The sequence below is a fragment of the Galleria mellonella genome, unplaced genomic scaffold (assembly GCF_026898425.1).
Source record: "Galleria mellonella isolate WM207_F2 unplaced genomic scaffold, CSIRO_AGI_GalMel_v1 utg132, whole genome shotgun sequence".
NCBI classification, from domain to species: Eukaryota; Metazoa; Arthropoda; class Insecta; order Lepidoptera; family Pyralidae; genus Galleria; species Galleria mellonella.
Window position 1 is genome coordinate 2879744 of NW_026441989.1, and position 23470 is coordinate 2903213.

Below are 23470 nucleotides of genomic sequence, written 5' to 3' on the forward strand. Positions count from 1 at the left end.
CGGGATGGTGTTATGTTTTTTCAGTTATGGGGATTCTATAGGCTACTTTATGATAGTATAAAATGTTCATTTTATATTGTCGTTATGGGAATTATAAATGATCAATAACTTTTTTAGTGCAGTTTTTGTAACCTTGGGAATAAGTAATGTCCGAGTATGAATATGAATCTACAGGCATATTTGTTGTAATGCATGAGCGAAGGTACAAATAATATCCACATTTGCACATTTAGTATTTATTAAAAATAATAATTTATATTCTATCACAGTGATTTCGCTTATATTTATCTAATACAAACTAGGTAAAAAATATTTTGGCGAAAATTGTACGTGTTATCTAACTTTATTTATATAAAATTCATGTGCATTAATAACTATTATTATATATTAAATTATTATATTTATTATTTTAAATTCTAAAAAAAAAACTAAAACTAATATATTAGTCATTCCATATACCTTTGTCATTTAAATTTTTAGAATTTTGCGTAGGTAATTACAATTATTTAAATTACAAATATTTAAAATATTCAGACATCTGCACTTTTTATTTAAAATAATAATTTGTTTTGGGTATTTATAGTACCCAGATCGATAACAAATTAATTTATGCATATTTAAAATTAATTTTACAGACTTAGGACACACTTTATTATACTTTTCTTCATTTTCTATTCTTTACGTTACTAATAACAGTAAATACCTAGGTATATAAAATGAAATATGTTACATAAAATTAATTAAAATATAGCACGGTTATTAATAAGTCTAGTCAGCCTTTAGAAAGCCTCTTAAATTTTACTTATCACTCCCAAATATATATATTTTAATCTTTATTTATAGATCCTAATTATTAGGAAGGCAAAATGGTATTACCAAGATTTTATTACAATCTCTAATTTATAACATTTACTTTCGGGGTTTTAGGCACTTAAAATTTATATTAATTATTAGATTTTTATAAAAACTATCAATTATAAACAATTTCATCTTAACACGAGTTATATAAGATTACAGACATTTGCTTAGAAATATGGTGGAGATATTTTTTTTTTATATTAGCTTATCTAAAGGGTAACTTTGGCTTGTCTATACTAAAAACCCCAAATTAATATCAGATCTATTTTTGGTAGGAAACTAACATTATTTTCAAATAAACCGTGAATCTTTATAACTAGTATTCTCAATAACAAATAGTTATATTCTTTTAGGAATGATTATAAAGAAAAATAGTTATACTTATTGCTATTTTATACAGGACGAATATTTAATATAACTTATGAATTTTAACTAGAGATTATAATGCCGAGTACAGACTGGTGAAACGTGACGTGCGCATAAAATAAAACATTAAATAGGTAAAAATTAATATACACTGAAAGAAAGTCAGAATAATAGATTCTGCACCCACCATTTTGGACCAATATGTATCCAGCATTACATAGTATATGTAGTTTGATATTAAAAATTCCTTTATTGAATTATTTTTATGAATTACCCCCTTTGCTTATAAAAAAATACATAGCAATGTTATATATATTGTTTCGAAATAAGTAACTTTTCTGAATTCGTAATAAGTTTTTATATATTGATTTGATTTATATTATTGACTTGGCCAGACTTATTTAACATTTATATGAGGGTAAATGCTATGCATATCTATCACAATTTTTACTTTGTTTAATAATTTTAATAAGATGAATACAATCTATGTTTTCCACAACTATAATAAATGGCATATTACTCCAGATCTAATAGTACCTATGCAAAAACAATACCCCTAAACAAGTAGCAAAAGAATCTATCGACATTTACGTTATCGCTTATGCGTGTATGAGATAGAACGAGAGAGGAACGTATGAGATCTCATCATTAACGCATTTAAAATTATATACGTGGGAGTTCCTGGCCTCTTTAAGATGGCACACTTATATCTTCTTGTGATATGCTTTTCCACAAAACATTATTCATAAATATTTTCTATTCTATTCTATTCTATATATCTATCGATAGATTCTTTTGCTTCTTGTCTAAATCTAAAAGGGCAAGACTTGACTTATATCTCTTCTTAAAACTAGGTACTAAAGCCGTGAGACATCACTCGTTTCGTTCAGAATCGGTATCGATGCGTGTTTATCGCTCTCGTTCTTTGGTGTGACCTTCTTGATTTTCTCCGACGGTTCTTTGGTTTGTGCAACGTTATGTCGATGCATTAGATATAGCAGCAACATGAAGCAGACTAAAAAGCCTGCCAATCCACCGATCACCGTCAACCACGTGCGTCGAGATGTAATTGAATTATGAAACTGCAATAAAATAAATAATGTGTCCCACAGAAACAAAAATTACTTCAATTGTGACAAAACTGGTTATTTTGATCTAAAAATGAAACTACTGAGTAACAGACATAACAAACATACAAAAACAAATACAACCGAATTGAGAACAAATTTTTTAAATCGGTTGTAAATTGTTTTTTATTATTAGCGTATTATATTGTATTATATCAGCCGTTAACTGGACATAGCCTCCCCCATAAGAGAGGAATGCTAATAGTTGCCACGCTTAGCAGCCAGTTTAGCAGCCGTAGTTTGGATTTTGATGTTTTAAGAGGGACGCTGCTGCTCATCCCTTCACCATAAGTTCCCTTAGTCGCCTCCTATAATACCCACGGGAGGGGGGAAAGGTCGGTCGACCTCCTCGCGGTTCTCCCTGGAAACTATCATGGTTAATTCCTAGTGAATTCATCATGATGGGCTAACTGGCCTGTTTTCATTCTCATCTATCACTCTTCACTGGTGCTCCGCCAGCGTATCCCGTTAGTGCAGGCGGGGTTACCATACCATTTTCGCCCATCAAAAAAAAATACCCACGGGAAAGGAAGGGGTGGCTAATTCTATATTGGGACCTACGGCTTAGATTGATAGCGTACTTTGCATTTAATATTATAAAGGTTTTTAAAAAGATTTTCTAAATTTCATTAATATTGTTATGTGTCAAGCAGAAGCTGAAACAATTCGTTTCGTATGTACATTGCTCGTATTTACGTACATATTTATTATACATTTACATTAATGAAAGGTTCTTTACGAAAACGAGTACCACTTTATTGTCAGCATTAATATTTTGTAAAAGGAGAGTATTAAAAAAAAAAGTATCGTAAAATCGGATCAAAATAGCGAGATATCGTACAACATAGGTACAAGAAAAAATAGTTGAATTGATACGTACGTCTTTTTTGAAGTTGGTAGAATGACTTTAGGTTTTAAAGAGAGAAAAGTAATAAAATTTTTAATCTCCCTGTTTGCGTACGGTGTCCATTTTGAGACGGATAATTCTGCTTAGAGATCTTTTAATTTAAAATACTTCAATAAATAATGAACATACCTTCAAGTACATGCTTCTACATATGTGGTGCGTAGTGTTGAGGATTTCTAAATCATTTCCTGTCATACTCGGGCAATCGTTAAATTCTAAAACCATAAAATGACATAATATTTATAATAAAATTGTAACTATTGATATTTAAGAGAAATTAATATAAGATGTCTTCATAATAGATGTTAAAACAATAATTTTTAGAAATTTTGTTTGTCTGTTTGTAATTGTTTGTTCCGGCATCATGCAAAAAGTACTGTACAAAATTAGATACTGTGTAACAGTATTTGCAGTACATTATGTATGTTTTTGAAGGTTTAACTTAAAATCTAGTGTATTTTTTATCCTGAAACACCATTTAAAAGTGATTTATTATATTGGTTTTCCTACTTTTGAAATTCACACAACCTCGGATAACCTAAAATTCTGATAACAAACCGTAGACACAAACGAACCCTATCTTACAACTGATGCTATTTACTGTAATTGTAAGTTTGTATAATGACGTTTGTTTATTTAAATGTTTGTTTGTTGGCTAAACAGATTCGAATGAAATTTAGTAAACTGAGAGGTCATAATATATATTAGTAGAAAGGATACTTTTATCCCAATTTACGTAGACAAAGTTATATACAGGATACAGCAAATTTAATGTGAATTTTACGATGTGATCTAGAATGGCAACCCATGAGGCATCACAATGTAGCCAGTGAGAATCATGATTAGACAGACAATCATGGTCACAACTATAGATTTAGTTGACACTATTATTCGCAGGGTGACGGTAACCAACAAGTATGAGTAGGGTGTCAGTTTGTTTGCCGCCGTAATCATTGCATATACTGGAAATAATCGTTCAGATGTACTTTTTAATCAAATTCTTTTTTTAAATAAGCTGAAATATTTGGATAATTTTGCACTTACAATTTTATTATATTAGTATTAATACTTGTACCAACCTTCGGTGTTCAACTTGCTATAATCATCCAGTTCGAATGAAATTGCTTTTATTTGAAACCAACTAATCGTAGGTTTTAAGTCACATGTCTTTATTTCTTCTATTGATTTTGAAATATCAACCTTTTTCAAGGCACACATCGAGGCGAAATGTTGAGCTTCAATAGTTTTTAGTTGATTGTGTGAGATATTATATTTTACCAAATTTGGTATAGTTCCCCAGTTTGGTAACCTTTCTAACTTGCAATTAGATATGTCTAATAACTCCAAAGGTGCTTTTATTGGTTTTCTTATTTCCAAATTGCTTATACTTAGATGGAGTAAAGGATTATTTTTTAAATACAAATTTCGTAAAGACGGCAGTTGAAAGACGGTCTCTGGTAATTCTAATATGACATTATTCGAAAGATCTAGAGTCTGTAGGTAGACGAGCGGCGCGAATGCATCTTTATCAATACGATACAATTGGTTTTCAGTTAAATATAGAAACTTTATGTTTGGATAATTTGTGAAGGTGTCAGCTTGCAACTCGTTTAACCTATTTTCGCTGAAGTCAAGGATCTGGAATTTGAAAAAGAATATAATTGTTAGTTTAGTCTTTGATATTTATTTAATGTTTTAGCTCTATTTCTAAGTATAGGAATTACTATTGACGGCCCTGATGGTGCTCATACAGTTTTTATTTTTGTTACTTTTAAAGAATAAGACACTGCGTTATCAAGATTCTAGGTACCTAAGTTTATTTATGATATGACATGCATATAATATGAATATAGATACAACACGTTTAGAACAAAGCAGTTAGGTAGCTTCTTTGTTCTAAACGTGTCGTATCTATATTTTCGAATCAATCTAATAACAGTTATCTTAAACTTATTAAATAACTATCAATTTAAAATATATACTTAAAATATAATAATAACACGACAGCGATAACGTATTCTAGAACATGTTCAAGATATAAGTATTGTACTTGTTTCGTATTCTCGGAATTACAGTTAGGTATTTATTATAGCAGTAATAAAAGAAAATATATTTATTTTAATTACAATAAAAAACGCTCACTCGAGAAAGAACAAAACGAAAGTTACTACCTCGTTCTATCTTATCAGCCGTCTACTGTTCGCTGCTGAACATAGACCGCCCTTAAAAGGTGGTTTTTGCCTGTAGTTGCCACGCTTGGCTAGCGGATTTTTTTTTTGATAGATGAAAATGTTATGTAACCTCGCTTGCGCTAACGGGATACACTGGCGGAGCACCAGTGAAGGTGATAGATGAGAATTAAAACAGGCCAGTTAGCCCATCTAGATTAATTCATCAGCAATTAACCATGATAGTTTCCAGGGAGAACCGCGAGGAGGTCGACCCGGTTGGGTATATTGCTAGCAATGGGATTCTCGGTCTCCATTACTAACAATCCCTTTCCCCCCTGGCAACCACAGTTAGGCTTTAGTGATGTTTTAAATGGGTCGCTTGTTATGTTCATCATCTCATCATCATCATTAGTCATCTCTTACATTATCCATGGGAAAGAAAGGGTTGGCGTATTCTATGCCGGAACTAGAGGTCAATCTGTCTTATATATGTAGTAGCAAAAACTAATCTATCAATGTATTAGTTTGCCACTTGCCTACACTTCAGAAACATAACATGTCGCTTGCGGCGACAGACACATTGATTAGCTTTAATGGGCTCTCTGTTCGATTATCGCCTATACTTAATTCAATTATTTGTTATCTTAATTAAGGATGAACGTTTTTAAATCGAGTCAGGTTCGATACATTGTTGTTACACAATTCTGGTTGCGATAGGTCTAGTGCAATTCAATTTTCCTTCAGTAATGGAAAGCACCGTATACAAATCAAATTCATGATGGTAGACCCACCTCCTGCCATTTTGGATACTAATACGTATGCTTGGCGAAATGTAGACATGTAGAATATTATGTTCATCGCAACGGCAATAATGCGACAAATGGCTCTGCTAGGGATTATAGTCGTAAGCATTTTTATTTATTTTTCAATTTCCATCAACTGTGTTATTATTATTGTATCCCCAATTACTCAAAGAAAGTTAAAAAATCAGCTCTGAAGCTTGAGATGAAGAGATGAATTGAAAGAAGCGCACCCATTTTTCTAGAATTTATTTGTTTGTCCAAAATTTGAGAATATAACCGGTTTGTACTCATAGGATTCCTGGAACTACGCAACCTTTACATCCTGTTTATGAGGGGGGCGGGGGAAGGGATTGTTGGTAATTGGGCCCAACAGTCTCATTGCTAACAATACATTCTATCAAGTTGACCTCCACGTGGTCCTTTTTGGAAAATAAATGTGGTTACTTCCTGGTGAATTCGTTACGATGGGGCAATTGACTTGCTTTCATCCTTATCTATTATCCCTTAATGGTGTCTCACAGTAGTGTAAACTGATTGCGCAGGCGGGATTGCCATTCTATTATCTTTCATTAAAAGTACCGTTTATGAGAATATTAAGTTTCTATTTGAACACTGTATTAAAATGTCATGTCGTCACTTCCATACCCGTGGGTGTCGTAAGAAGAGACTAAGAAAACTTAATGGTTGAGGGATGGGCAGTAGTGCCCCTCTTAAAACATCACCAAAGCCTAACTGCGGTTAACAACTTACCCTTACCTGGAAAGCGTAACAACTACTGGCAAGATTTCCTTATAAGAGGAGGCTTATGTTCAGCAGTGGAGAGTTAACGGCTGCTATGATGGTGATGATGTTGACTGTATTAAAGAGGTTTTCGTAATAATAGGTTTACATACCTCGATGCTGCTCTTTAGATTAGGTATCTTGTCGAGACGGAGACCACCACAATAAGCGCCGTACATGTCGTAGGCGCGTTCATGGCTACAGCGTGTCAGTTTTGGTGTCAGTACTTCCACGTCGCTGATACCCCGAGTTACAGTACAAGAAGCCCACAGCAATAGCATCAACGAATCGACTTTCACTCTGAAACCAAAATTAATTCATTTTAAAATTTGTTTCGTGTGTGGTCAGTAAAGGGTTATCGTAGTATAAGGCGCCTGCAATACACAAGTGTAATATTCGTATTACTCTATTTTTTTTTTATAATACGTTGCTGTATTATTGTTATGACACGAAACAAAGGTTTTCGCGTGGCAATCTTGTAGGCAAACAATGCAATATAGAATGAAATTACTTACTAGGTAGAGGGAAAATATATTACAGTAAATCAGTGGGTATAGATTACTCTGTATATTTATTCATTTACAATATATATTAGATATATACTTTTATTGTATTAAGTAAAAGTCTTCAAAATACTTTGAGGATGTGAGCGTTGACAGGACCCATACAGTTATCGTTACAGCTGTTATCGTAACAAAAAATATTGGTTTCATTAAAAAGATTATAAAAAGTATTATACTTGTGCACTCAGTACGTAAGTTTACTCAAAGATCATTCAAATGTTAAATACATTAATATAGTAATAATAATAAAGATATTTATGCAAAATAACTCAAATATTCTACAAATTTACCAACGAAAAGAGTCAAAGCATATTTTCTTACTAATAAATTAGATGTCGTCGTGTCTCCGTTGATATGCAGTCGTTGATATCGCTTACTGTTTTTATTTATTTTATACTTTGATGTCATATTGTAATCATGAGTTATGTATGTCTGAGATAAGTAACACCCATTTGATAAATGCTTGTTCTCCGCGTTCTAACCTCGAACGCTTTTATCATTATAATGACTAGAATTTCTTCATCGACTTTACAATGAAGCAATTGATATGGTTAACTATATGAAGTAAGTGTTGAATTAAGTAAAGTTCATAATCCTTACTAATTCTTACTAGTTTTGTATTTATGTACGACTTATATGGGATAGAGAAGGACAGAGTTATTATTTATCCTGGTCAATTAATATATTCAAGTCATGCGAATGAAGTTGCGGGTTAAAGCTAGTACTTACTGATATTATAAATTTGAAAGTGAGATTGTTTGTTTGTTATCTCTTGGTGTTTTAACGGCTGAATCAACCATCATGAAATTTTGAATAATTATACTTGATCCCGGTTAGAAATGGAATGTCTTCGTAGGATATCTGCTTGTGTTTAAAATTCATATTCCAAAAAAATATCTAAATTTTATATACATACAAAATAGAAGGCCTTGTGATTAAAAATTTAATCTATAATAGGAATTAATCATCAATGCTATTTATCTATAGGTTACCTTGATATATTTTTAAAAATATTTTTTAGTCATACAAAAGTGTACGTAAACACTGTATGGGCCATATAGCACGTGTCATCTCTACAGTGGTGAGTGTGTGATAAGAAAATTTAGCAATATATAGTCTGATTACTAAAATAAATTTACTAAAATATGCAAATATTGATGAATGAATAAATAAATATCTCGTGAAGAGAAATTTAAGCATGGTAAGGGAAGACACTGACAGATAATTTGATAGTTCAAAACCTATTAGCGATTTTCAGCGATGTAGGATTAAGAATATATTTTACTAACTTTTTCCCATTACTATTTCGTACGCGTAAATTTCAGAAGTAGGAAAATCAATGAAATATACCACTTCTAGGTAGTGTGTCAAGATACCCGTAAAACATACAGTAGGTAACATCTTTAGAAACACAACTGTAAAAATTACATTTAATTTGGCGTACCTAATAGTTTTTGTGTGATTCCCGAACAAATATACAGACAGATAGATAATACAGATAGGACATTTTAAAAATTATTGTTTTGGTAGCTATTGCCCTTATAAAGACGTTTCAAATATTTTTTTCTTAAATATTTTTCAAATTTAGGGCCTTTTTTTCATTTACATAATATTGTAAGAGGCGATGAATACAATAAATCAGTGCAAATCAGCCAGCAAAGTTCAGAACCACAAATCAAATATCTTTTTTTCAATCTTGTTTGTTTAAGAGATTTATTCAATTACCGATAATATAACTGCGGGACATCAAGTCACCAAAGACAATGACTTAACAAGATAACACACTCAAGGTAACTTCAAAAGTTAGATATCAAGATATCTACTCTGAATAACACCAATATCGAATGTCAATATCAATTATAGGTACTTATCATATAAAAAACACGATAAATTATTTTGTGTTTTGTATTTATACAGTCGTTGCATCTACTTTTTGGACGAATTTTGATACTTGATCTATCCAAATGCAGTGATAAAATTTGTATAGACATTATTCCCTGGGAAAATAGCCGACACAAATTTTTATTTACTAGTCAGTATAATTACACGATTGCATGAAAAAATTAATATTGACTTTACTTAGCGTACTTACTTTTATGTACATAGTAGCCAAACTACATAAACTATACTCAAAAATTGGTTAGAATGCAAGAGTTAAACACATGCAAAAGAGGCCGTTGAGCATAAAATGTACATAAAGGCATTATAATCAAAATCGCACCGATATATAACGCGATGTTTCATAGACAACATGTAAAATATTTTAAATACACTGTCGGGACTTGATGCGATGAAAAATTCTGTCGTGATCACGATGTGGTGCAAGTCACGTCTAGGTACTATTTACCCGCAAAAGTTTTTTATCGCATTAAATTTTGTACGCGAAAGTTTAAAATTAACTAAGATTTAAAATATTTTAATAGAACACGAAACTGTTTAATTATTGATAGTTTTTGCTTTACAACGAGAAAGATTTTGTTTCGCAAAGAAAAGCTTCAATTATGACAAAACTAATATTGGATATATAAGAGTAAATTATATCGTTTCAAAAAGAAATGCCAAATCCAAAGGCGTTACTTCCATTGAAAAATTTAACTTTCCAATAACCAAAAACCTCCAAAATTATATTCTGTTCTGGATACCTTTAGTCGTTACAAAGTTTCAGTGGTTTTATATTTAAGAGTTTAATATCTCTCTCATATAACACTGAATGTCGCTAAAAAGATTAATTTTACAAATTGTTATCTCCTAGTCGACAATTTTTAAAATTAACCTTTCTAGATAGCTTCAAAAAGGTCAATCAACAACTCTATGTTTGTTTTTTTTTTTTTTTATTTTTCTTGCTAGCAGCATTATTCATATTTATAGTGGTGTACAATTTGAAATTTCGCTGGAAAAAAAAAATTATCACAAAGTTAATTAATATAAATAAATATATATAAATATATATATTTATATTTATATTTATATTTATTTATATTTATATTAATATATATAAATATCATGAAAATAAAAAAACAAAATTGGCTTAGTTTATCTAAACAAATTTTGCCGTGTATAATTTTTTATATTAAAGGATGACAAATGAACATGTAAGTTACTAATAGCAAAGTAACAACAATAGAGAAATTGTCTGTGCGTTAGCAGCCTTTTAAAAAAATATTATTTATTTACCTATTACTAGCTATTCTCCGCGAGTTTGTCCGCATGACTGGGGTATATTTATTGAAAAAGTAGCCTATATCCTTCTCATTCTCACAAAGTACGTGTGTATCAAATTTCATAATGATTATATATTATTATTATTAAACCATAAAAAGGTAACACATAAACTCACTTTCACATTTATAATATTCATTTCATGAGTAAGAATTCATTTTTTCTTGAAAGTCCCCAAATCGTATTTAATCTGGAATACCGCCGGAGATCTTTTATTCATATTTATCAAGTAAAAGAAATGAATGGAGATTTCTGTTCAAAGAAAGCAATCTACACAAAAAACTTTCGATGTTAGCCATGACAGTTGTGGATTAGGTATCAACTAAATAATTATAATCAAGATAATAATCACTGCAATAGTGTCTATAGACACTATCCTAATTGACGTTGAGTTTTGTTGTTATTGGATGTTTAATTTCTAACATCCTATCTTGTATTGTGGTAATTCCAAGATATAAAATTATCAATAATGTCCATATTGTTAAGTTATTGACTTTAATGATTTACAAACATTGCTACAATAGTCCAACGTTCGTCCATATCTTAATTGTATACGCAAATAGAAGTGGCAATTAAGGTCCGGTGTCATAACCATGATTCGAGTTTCTAGGCTTTTGTCCTGGAAACCTGAGTGTCGGGAACGCCGTATTACTTCTGCAATAATGTGTGTCACTTATTATGGGTATATCGCGTATATTGTTACCATAACATACATTTTTAAATACGATTAATGTAAGATATATGTAAAAATAGTAAGATTATTAAATAAAGAGTTTATATGGGATTTAAAATTATAATTATCTACTTCTAGTTGGAGCATCAAGTTTAAAAAACGCGTACGTTTTTAAAGACTTAAGCGCCATTTTTGTTGTGTTCCCAATAATATATAACATATAATAATATTATTAGTATACATAATTCAACTATATAGACTAATCGCGTAAGTTTGAGCGTGGTTTATGATATGAATTGGTTTACATAAAAAAAGTCGGACTATGTTAGCGTTTATTGGGAGAAACTCTATATTATTAAACAAAGGGAACAAGCTTTAAAAACAGAATCGAGCTGGAATGTGACGATAACAATTTGATTGTCATCTGTTAACAATGCCCATACGGAAATTATTTTCAGAGAAATAGCATAGATGTACCCACTTAGTTACGGCACACTGTTAACACGGCACCTATAATTTTCCTTGGTCATATATGGTGACATTGTAAAACATGTAAGTTATTCTTAATGTTATGTCAGCGGAGATAATGAAAATAATGGAGGCAAAATTAATATCAAATTAGAGGGTTTAGTATAATGCAATAATAGTGTAGTGCAAGGCATAATGGCAGGCATCCTCCTGATGTGACAGCATCAGTCCCAACATATGAGCTCTATGGCGTATAGTGTGACGTCAACTCGCGGCTTTTGTTCGATATCTTTATTACTTAATTACATTATTACTTTATTTAAATTTATATTATACATACCTAATTATTTAAGTAATTACCAAAGTTCTTGGGGGTGGGGTTTTTAGGATTGGGAACGTGCTTATATACTTAATTACCCACTTTAATAAAATATGCATTATGGCTATGGCTAATCTTAATTACCGGGTTGTTTTTATTATTTACTTATAAATAAGTAATAAAAAAATATTATTTGTTATAATTATGTTTTCTAGTAAGTTAAATAAGCAACCATATAATTTTTTATGGTCTAAACATGTTTTAACCACAATATTTCACTTTTATATTATTTTAGTATCTACTAATTAACCAAGATGCCTATTTATCAAACATGACAAATAAAATTTTATTTAATTTACTTACCAAAAGTGTTTATTTTCAACGAAATAAGAGCGTATTATGTCATCGGATGTTATCAAGTAATAAAAGTATAATTAAATCTGGCACAACATGTGTTGCACACAAATTCAATCATATTTCGTAAAACTTATTTGTCTGAAATTATTACAAGTTGTTTTTACAGCAATTTCACATAAACAGTTATAGGAATTGCTTTGTATAACGACGTAGTACGTACGTACCTATAACCTGCCGATGGAAAAAAAAGTCCACTTTGAGTGTGAAAGATTTATTATTCACGATGGGTTACGTAAGATTTATGAAAAGCCCATCTTTAACCTTCCAAAAAGTCTAGCCTTTACAATCTACTTAATTGTTAAGATTTAATAATTAGTTAATCATCATGATAACACTCAACACGGGTTACGGATACCAAGCACTATAAAAGGAGGATTATTGGCAGCTTGCTTGATCTATATAAATGCCGTTATTACAAATATTTATATATTTCTTTTTTCTAAATGAAAATAATGTATGTATATTATTCTGTATGAATCAATAACGATGACCTACTAATTTCTATCTTTAGTGATAAGTATTGCAATGTAAAGTCTATTTATTTCTTAAAACCGATAAACTATTGAATTTAAAAATTTTAATATTTTTATAGAAATATTTGAAAAATAATAACCGGTCATCAATTATTAATTACACTATTGGTAATCATTTGCTTAGTACTGTGTAAAGCCGTCTCCTGGTAAGCTGTACGTCGGAGGTTTTCAAGTATAATGATGCCAGCTAAACTCTTGATACAAGAAGGTAGCACCCTCATATGAGTATCAAATAAAAAGTTATTCTCGATCTTTAAAGGATCAAATATTTTCTCTTTGAATGGTCATGGGAACTCATTGCCGTAGGAAACAAGTAGTTTTTTTTGTCACCAGTGACAGCACAGTATTTAATGTCTAAGACAGTTCAACAACTCCTTAATTATTATTAAAATAATATTTTCAGGAATAAATTGGAGTTTTCGTCATGTGGCTACTAAGTTTGTAGTTTCAATTTAGCAATATTTAATCACAGTCTGCCTAATGGTGTGATGTTGGGAGGAGAAGGAATTATTAGTAAAGAGGATTAGCAATGCTATTGCTAACAATAAACCCTATTAGGTCGACATCCACGCGATTCCCCCAGGAAATCATTATGATTATTTGTTGTTAAATTTGTCACTGTGGGCTAACTGACCTGCTTCATTCTCCTGTCATCCGTTACTGATGCTCTTCTTGTGTATACCAATAGTAGGTGGGGTTGTTATTTCATTAACATCTATTTAAAAAAGGGTGTGATGTTTCTATTGTAGTTTTTAAACAAATACAAAATTAGTTGTCACTTGCATACTGCCGACTCTTAAATTTTACTTCTTCATCATAATAAATTTATGATAAAGGTGATAAACAAACTCTATAAAAATGATTGCAATAAATAACGTTTTTTTCATCATTTTATTTAGTTTGCTTATAAAATTGTCATATTGCTTTGTTTTAAATGATATCATTTAGCTATTAAGATAAATATTTCCGAATGATTAGATACGGAATGATAAATTTTCAAGGTAATCGTAATGAACACGTCCGGATTAATGTTCAATATAGAGATGTGTATCAGAGTTCATTACTCTTACTAACCGAAGTGTAAATTAACAACATATCGTAATTTGCAGTAACGTTGTCTAATTAGAACTTAGCAAATACAAGGAAGTAACAGAGGTGATTTTTGGAAACTTAATTTTTTTAACAGTTTCAATGATTCGGCTCTCCTCTGGTTATGTACTTTTTGGAATTAGCCATCATCACTTATACTGAAATCTCTGAAATGAATCATGTAATCCTTTGTGATGGGTGAAGATTAAAACAGGTCTAGTAGGTTAGGTAGTTAGATAATTGAAACGAATTTTTTAAGAATTAACTACGATGGTTTTCATGGTGAAGAACGTGTGGGTCGCCCTGACAGAGTATATTACTAGCAATGGGGTCACTAGTTCGCATTACAAACGATTCATTTTGATAGAACTACCCAAAAATGGAATGAACGGCACTATCCGTGTGTCTATGATCTATAAACTTAATAATAACAGCCAACAATTGATTGGAATAGAATAATGCAATTTAATAATCAATATCTACGTATATTCGAGAACAAGAAAAAATAAATGCAATCAAATTTATACATTGGTTAGTAGAACTTCAAAATTGTCTCAACAATTGTGTCAACATCTAACATAACACAGATATTATATGACATACTCGTAGGTTAGTACATACTTAAGTATGTTAAGTGTAATTAGTAAACAAATAAAAACTGCCTTGTTTTCGTTACATGAATACCAATAGTATTATATACATACTAACATATTATCTCCGTTATAGATTAAAGTACTCAAAAGATAACAACTGCTGTGGGTCTCGCAGTCAACTGTCTTAATTGTACGGAGGTCATTTTAATTCATCGTAATTGCTGACTTAACTTCTTAAACGGAAAAGTTCGCAGAATAAAACTGGGAATAAAATGACTCATGTCTTGATAATGAATTATCATCATATCATCATCATTTATGTTGTGAGCATATTTTCCTTTTGTTATCACATATTTATACGTTCGTTGATATGCTACATAGATATATGTAGTAAGTTAAATGCTTAATTAAGTACTTGAATCTTAACATAAATATTTAGTGCCAATTTCATTATCTCATCCTTAGATCTCATCATGTCCGCCTTTAACTGTCTACTGCTAAACATAAGCCTCTCCTAGAAGGGTTTTGCTAGTAGTTGCCACGCTTGGCAGACGGATTAGCAACCACAGTTAGGCTTGGGGATGTTTTTAGAAGAACGTTGCTGTCCATCTCTCGTCCTCCCTTAGTCATCTCTTACGACATCAACGGGAAAGCAAGGGGTGGCCTATTCTATATCGGAACTACACGACAAATTTCACTATCTATACTGTAATTATTTTTACTTTCACAGCTGTGTAATTAAATGTATTAAAATGTAACCGAATACTGCGTCCTTCTGTACATATTCTATATTTTACTATCGCAAACGACATATTAGTCACTACTAATGGTATATAATGACGGAGAATGGAATCAGGTTAGTTGGTCCATCGTGACAAGTTCAACAAGACCAGAGATAACCACAATGGTTTCCAGAATGGGACACATGGTGATTTACTCGACAAAGTATAACGCCTGCTTCTTATACTAGGAGAATAGAATCAAATAAGTGGAGATAATATTACGTGTACCTAAATTTCAAATATAAAACTAACATGTAAATAAATAGCTTAACTATAACTTTACAACAATATAAATTTTATTTTCTTCAGAACAACTGCAACAAATGAACTGAATAGTTCTCGATCAAGTGATTCAACGGAAGCAGTAGATACAAAGCATTTGATGGCCACTCCTGCGCGTCATGCGTGGCGGCCCCAATTGTCTGATTGATCTTTATGATGCGTCCACGCCCCTGACAATGTAGATCGGTACTGTATCAATAAACACTATAGATTTCATTTGTAAATTTTATTAGGATTACAGAGGTAAAATAATTTACCTGGTTTTCAAGCTATTTTATGTCAGGAATTAAAGCTAATCTGGAGTCGGTAGCCATTTTTATCAAAAGTTCGTTTAGTGAATTCGTCTCACCGAGAATTAAATCTATATACCCTCTTATTTATTTATTTATTTGAAAATTACTCACCACACTTACAGTTTCCCAAAACGTGTAGTGAGCCATAGTTTTATTTTACAAACTTACAAATTTTGTACATTTTAAAAGTATATTTATTTTGTCATTAAATATGTCAATATCTGGCTGCTGAGCTTATATACAAAGCAATATGACTATATAGTATACTATATCTATATACTATATCTATATAGTAGTGATAGGTTTAGTTAAAAAATCTATCCAGATAAATGGAACATAGAGGTATCTTGCTGGAATATCTAACTTTTGTCTCTTAATTAAGAATTTACGAAAAAAGATACGAACGTATTATTATAAGGTCAGTTTTGTTTGTATTTAGAACTTTGGATCACTTAGTCTTCAATCCCCCAACTTAGGGGTTAAAGTGTAAAATGAGCATAACTATAAGCCAAATCTTTTTGTAATATGGATAAAACCATATTATGCCGACCCCAAATAATAATTGGGATAAGGATAGGAAGATGATGATGATGAGCATTTTTTTATACAACTTAGAATGGCAAACAAGCTGACGGCCCACCTGATGGAAAGTGGTAACCGTCGCCTATAGACATGAGCAATACCATGGACATAATAGAGTATACTGTTTCGCCCATGATACCCCCCATGCGTTGCCATTCCTGAGAACTCAGATGTTATTCCTCTGTACCCTGTAAATTCACGCCATATCCCACCCTTCAAACCGAAACATGCAAACACAACTGCTTTACGGTTGAAATACGAATGGTACAGAAGTACCCAAACAAACGACTTTTGTACAAAGTCTTTTTATTTATACCACTGTGGTGGCAAACAAGCATACGGCCCACCTGATGGTAAGAGGTTATGAGCCTATGAACGCCTGCGATACCAGAGGTATTACGCGCGCGTTGCCGAAAAACAAAGTCTCCCTCTGGTAAACTGTATAAGTGTATGCTCGTAAGTTCATATTAATAATTTATATTGGGGTGTTCTAGCTGAAAGACGAAGACTATTGTTTTATCATATCCGTACTTATTTTAACTGCTTTAAATTAAAGAAAGGTAATTTCATGAATATGCCTACAATGAATGGATTTTAGACTGCTGTACTCTTTAGTACACCTTGTGTACATTCAATAAATAAGAACATATTAGCATAGTATAATTTTTTTTTATAATCTCGTATAATTACACGAAAAAAGGTTACATTGTATTACCTAAGTATCTCTGCGATAAATATAATAAAACGAGGTAAAGCACTATTTACAACATTATGTGGTCGCACCTATAATTAAGGTTATTGTCAGAACGTATATACTAATCATACCGTACTTGAAAATGAAGGTCACGAAGGCTCCAGTAGTTTGTTTTAGAGGCATCATTTCAGCCCCTAAAGGGAAAATTAACATATTACTGTAAGTTTTTGTATAAAGACTATGATTCATCCCTTAACAGTCAAATAACAACTACAGAGGCAATGTAAACAAACAACACGCAGTTAAGGTAGTAGTGGAATTCTCAGTTAGCCATTTCAACTAATATTTTAACTATGTATTAGTGGATTTTGAATTTGTGACGACGGAATGGTTACTCCGCCTGCGCTATTGCTATAAACTGACGGGTGATTATCACCAGTGAGGGATGATAGATGAGAATGAAAGCAAGTCTGGGCTAACTGCCCATCATAATTGATTCAAGAATTAACCACGGTGGTTTTCAGGGAGGTCGACGTGATACGGTTAATTGCTAGCAATGGCGATGTTAGACCCTTTTACTAACAATCCCTTTTCTTTTGTAATAGTGGATTGAATAGTTACATTGAGAACGAACAGAAAAACGGAGATTTCAACAGTGATCACATCTTATATTATATATAAAAATCTTGCATCATGGTATTAATGGTCGAACTCACCTGAAACGGCTCGATCGATTTTTGTAAATTTTTTAAGTGTATTCGATAGGTATGAAAATAAGTCGTGATATATCCCACCGCTAGGTGATTTGGGAGTTCCTATCCAAAAAAAGATTTTTATGAGAACAACGTTTGTTGGATCAGCTTGTTAATGTATATAATTATATTATCAAGTCACATATAATAATCAATCATCGTAATTCCACTATTCTTCAGGTCAACATGCAATCAATAAATATCCTATCAATTTAAAAAAGGATTGTCAAAAAATGCTTTTGGAATTGGTGAAAATACAATACTGATAACCTCCTCCCTTATTTTTTCAATTTGGAAAAAAAAAAGTACTTTTATTGTCTTATTTATTTATTTATTATTTATTGTATACAACAGTAATAAGTATATAACAGAGGTTATCAAATGTACAAAGCGAGCGAGTACAAAGTACGAGCCTAATTCTAATAAAGTTTTCTTCCAGCAAACCCAAAGTGGAAAGGAGCATTAATGTTAGCGTATAGAGCAGTGTACAGTATTGTGACAATTTTTAAACAGACAAATCTTATGTTACAGTATGTTGCACTTGTATACCTTCCAAAAAACTAAAGCAGAAAAATATTAGAGCAACATTTTTTTATAGTTTTCTGGAATTAATTGCAGAAATTGATAGATAAGGAAGGGTACCATATACTCGTAGGTAAGGGCCAATGATCTTATTTGTCAACTACAATTGTGTGTATAAGTTGTAAAGGTAAAACGGCTCATGGCTATTAAAGTGAAATAATATGACCATAAAGACTATTTCTATTGACGATTTTGTTATCATCATTTATTTTAATATATTAATTCTTTCTTGAAAATTACACTTACTGAGATCACGTTTAAAAAATTCCATCATTTGATAATTTTATTATGAATAAAGTGCCTCATTTTTGCTGTGCAAAATATTCTTATTATACGAGTGCACTGGCCTTTTTACGAAATACCAAAAACCTTGCCTGATTTCTCATAGATAACACTGACTGTCAAAATTTGAAATTCATGATTGATTGATTGTTTAGACGACCTTAGACAAATATTTACCTAAGGATAGTTATAATCTGGAGTTATAAAGTATCATATTCAAGTATAATAATTTGAAAAGGATACCTATACATCTTAAGTTTAGTAAAAACTGAAGAAATGAAATGAGTTACCTATTTACTTATATAAATAAAGTTATTGCAATAAAGAGATGAACAATTATTATAGTTTTTTTTTTTTTTATAATAACAAGACATTTGACCACAACACCCCGAGCGAACACAAAATAATAATCTAGCAAACACGACACTATTTCGTATTTTAATGAATAATACATTTCTTAAAATACTGGCTTTGTCAGTTTCATAGGTATATTGACTGCGTAAACAATCTTCACTCGTAATCTATTAAATAAATGTAATAAAAAATATAGCAAAGTCCAGTCTGTCAGTGTAGATCAATTTTACCTATAAAATATTCCGAATAGAGTTGTTGTAACATTATATGCATATGCTGTATTTATTGAAAATTTTTATTAAGTTTCTATTTTATTATTGTACAGGTGATAAACTAAATTGTATCAGTTTAGTTTATTATAATCTATCAATGTAGCAAATATAATTTGAATTTGTAGGTACATGAGTGATTGAGTTATAGACATCTTTGTAAATTTTTAATTTTCATTTTAGTTGGTATAATACTTGTAGTTGGTTATATACATTAAATTATAATATTTTCTTAGAGAGAAAACAAGTAAAAATTACAAAAGTAAATTCGACGACCGCGCACATTCAACATGCAAGTACTAAAGTAGTATTAATAATAAAATATAAGTAAGTTTACCTCTAATCATGATATACTGATTATATTTTTCTTTACATGAATCAACCGGAAAATATTTTTCTTTTACGTTAATAACTGTGACGTTACATACTCGTAAAGTAACAAACTGGTATAGTCTTTTTAAGTAGCCAATTTTAAATACATGCAAAGAGATTTATTTATAAGTTGGTAGACACTTCTTTTTTAAATGGGGTAAAAATGGGTTGGTGACTTTGCCTACATTATCAGTATATGTTGGTACCCAGTGAGCGTTGATAGTTAAGAATGAAGTCAGGTCAAGTGGCCGATTGTAGCATATTAACTACCATGGTTTCCAGAAGGAAGTGCGTAGGGGTTAATCTATTTAGGGGATTCTAGTTAGGGGATTTATTTATTTATTTAATATCTACTAATAAATATAAATACTAATATATAAAGCTTAGATTATATAGATAGAGCATTAAGCCTGAAAAACAGGTCAATTAATTTTTGTCAGCTAATTAGCTGTCTCGTTTTTTTTATTAGTGTTCTATATACATACTTATGCATACAATATACCTTGACGTATCTATAATTAATTTTTAATAAATCAGTTTTTGCGTATTAAAAAGGTACAAAATTGTTAGTTAGGAGTTTTATATGAGCATCATTAAAAAGGAAGATTACAAAAATTAATAGATGTCGATGGGGGGATAATGGATTGTTAAAAATGGGGATTAGTAGCCCCATTGTTAGCAATGTACCATGTCAGGTCGACCTTCTCGCGGTTCCCCCTGGAAACTCTTGTGTTTTATTCCAAGCGAATCCGTCACGATAGGCTAACTGACCTGCCTTTTCATTGCCATCTATCATCCCTCACTGGTGTTACCATCCCTTTATCATCCATTTAAAAAAAAAATTGATGTCGATGGGTTCTGAATAGGAATTATGCCCACAAATAAGGTGTTCTTTATGTTTGCCTCATCTGCAATGACTTCAAAACTTTTAAGGCTTTAAGAGAGACAATTCTTGGTATCCTGTTATAATAAAACAATAATTCCAATTTGGAATCGATAACTACATGTTGTATAACAGCACTCATACTTAAGCTAAAATGTTCTGTACAACTTACAGAATTTATGTGCTCATAAGGTAATAAAGATGAGATGATATTGTTTATTATCTACTGTCAACTTTTAAAATTTACTACTATTACCCCAACACATAATCTAGAAACGTGTGAATTTTAAATCGATGTTTATCTTAAAAACTAAATTTACTTTATTTAAACTAGTTTTCAAACAAAAGAACATCATTAAAATCTGTTCATTTACTTGATACCTCTCATCAGTCATACACTTTTGACAGAGTGGTCGTGGTTTTTATGATGTGAGTGGATCGGCGATGAGATCTTCATAAATATAGAAAGTATATAAATATACAAAAATATCCTGATATATAAAGGCGATAAAAACCTATGTTACGGTGTACAAATAAATGTTCGGTATAAGTAGATATAATTTATTACAACGCAGGCCAGGCGGCTTGGTATAGGGTTTTATAGTGAACTGGCTATCAAGATTGACTTCGCACGAGTAGATATATTTTTAGAAAATAACATAAAACTTATGTTACTCGCTAATAATATAGTTTTTTTTATAGGTGAATTTTTAAATACGGTTGAGTAGTTTTGCCTTCATTCGTTACAAACAAACAACCAAATCTTTCCTCTTTATAATATTAATATAGACATTTGTACCTCGTCATCACATGGATGTCGATGCAAGAAGCATCAGTTATCACTGTCAAAATATATCAAACCATATTATAACATCGAGGCGGTGTGATTTGGGTACACTATTCTCTATATAAGTTGTTTATTTGTACATAAGATATGTATATAAATAGTGGAGTACTTTCTTATCTAATAACCTTTCTGTGACATTAATTATATGTAGATATACCAGTTTAATAATGTTCTTATTAGAAAATTATATATACAATTAAAATGCTATTAACATATTACACTTAATAGGTATTTTAATACTAAATACTGGATATCTATTGACATCATCATATCTAGTATTTTATTATTTAAACCGAATAAATTACACATGGTTTTAAAATAGTAATAAGACATATAGAATATACCCGCTGCCTCTGTAAGAATTTTCAAAACTCTTTCTTAGTGGAAGTCAAGATATACTATGCAATTTAGCCACAACTCTTAACATCTTACGTGATGTAGTTTTGAAATAGCTCGATTTTCAGCCCGTACTAATATAATACAGATACGAATTACATTTCACTGAGTATTTATTAAGGATAAGCAAGCTAAAATAGCAATAGACTGATCACATAGCTTAAAGAACCGACTACTGATGGGAAAGAATAGCTCTTGAGTGACGACCCCGTTCAGGCAAACGTAGTGTAGGCGATTCCCCACTAGCTGAAACGACGACCTCAAATGCATTGCATGGAGTTAGTGGATGCTCGAGGCCATTTCTTATGGCAATGTATGGGAAAGAAATATGTTCAGCAATAGCCAGTTTACGACTGATATATCTTAAATCAATCATAAATTCATAAAATTATGTAGGTAGGACGAATTTCATGGCGTTCTCATAATAAATTTGCAGTTTGCCGCGTTATAGGCCCATTTTCAGTTTTATTATAGATCTTTTTATTTATTTACTTAGATGTGTAGGTGAAATAGTATTTTATTTATTTGTTTTACAATAGTAAGTGTATAATTATGAATTTTTAAAATTATGTAGATAGAAAGTATTGTGTGAGTATATACAAAAATGTGGCTTCCTCATCTAGGTACTATAATGTTTGAACACTTCGTAGATATAAATTCACATACCTATACATTGCGATAATTCGCAATATCACAGTATCCTGATATTGGGTATACGATCAGCTCAGGATCCACATCACTATCACTCGTCGAATGAACCACAAATCAACAGCTTTCAACAAACTTGCTCAATCGGACAAGAGATTCACTAGAGACTGCGAATCAACGACGGGAAGCGTTCGTTGAGTCAATTCAATTAATTCACTCGTCACTACAGATTCCTCTACGTGGGTCAGGAATAGTTCTTTCCCCTGCGGAGGACCAACAGATACTGTTGTCGTGACAATCTTTTATCAGCGCTCGTCCTGAACCACGCTGCGTATCACTTATTCCGACGAAGTCAAGACAATAATGACACGTTATATTCATTTGGGCAAGATATCATTACATTAGATACTCATATCTAAATGCCCTGATTGGTTATTTGATTATGTTTATTGTTCACATGTTTGATCAGTAAATGGAGTCTTTGTTATGCTTGCACTTTAATAAAGTATAGGAGGTCTATCTAATGAGTAGTTATTATAAAAATGAGAAAAAATACGTGTGCACGT

The 23470-nt window shown here is 31.3% G+C and overlaps 1 protein-coding gene across 1 annotated transcript; it reads right to left on the reverse strand.

The window, feature by feature from the left end:
* Positions 1-220: 220 nt before the first annotated feature.
* On the reverse strand, positions 221-23470 carry LOC113518434 (leucine-rich repeat-containing protein let-4-like). Its single transcript, XM_026903354.3, has 5 exons — positions 22923-23470; positions 7126-7312; positions 4338-4896; positions 3388-3473; positions 221-2306 (listed from the first exon to the last, which is right to left on the reverse strand). The coding sequence occupies exons 1-5, from the start codon at positions 22928-22930 to the stop codon at positions 2082-2084; spliced, it is 1065 nt and encodes a 354-aa protein (XP_026759155.2). The 5' UTR covers positions 22931-23470; the 3' UTR covers positions 221-2081.

Coding starts and splice junctions, on each gene's coding strand:
- LOC113518434 (XM_026903354.3), bottom strand. Junction 3,474..4,337: donor TAGCAAGTTGAACACCGAAG/GTTGGTACAAGT, acceptor TTATGGTTTTAG/AATTTAACGATTGCCCGAGT. Junction 2,307..3,387: donor GTAGAAGCATGTACTTGAAG/GTATGTTCATTA, acceptor ATTTTATTGCAG/TTTCATAATTCAATTACATC.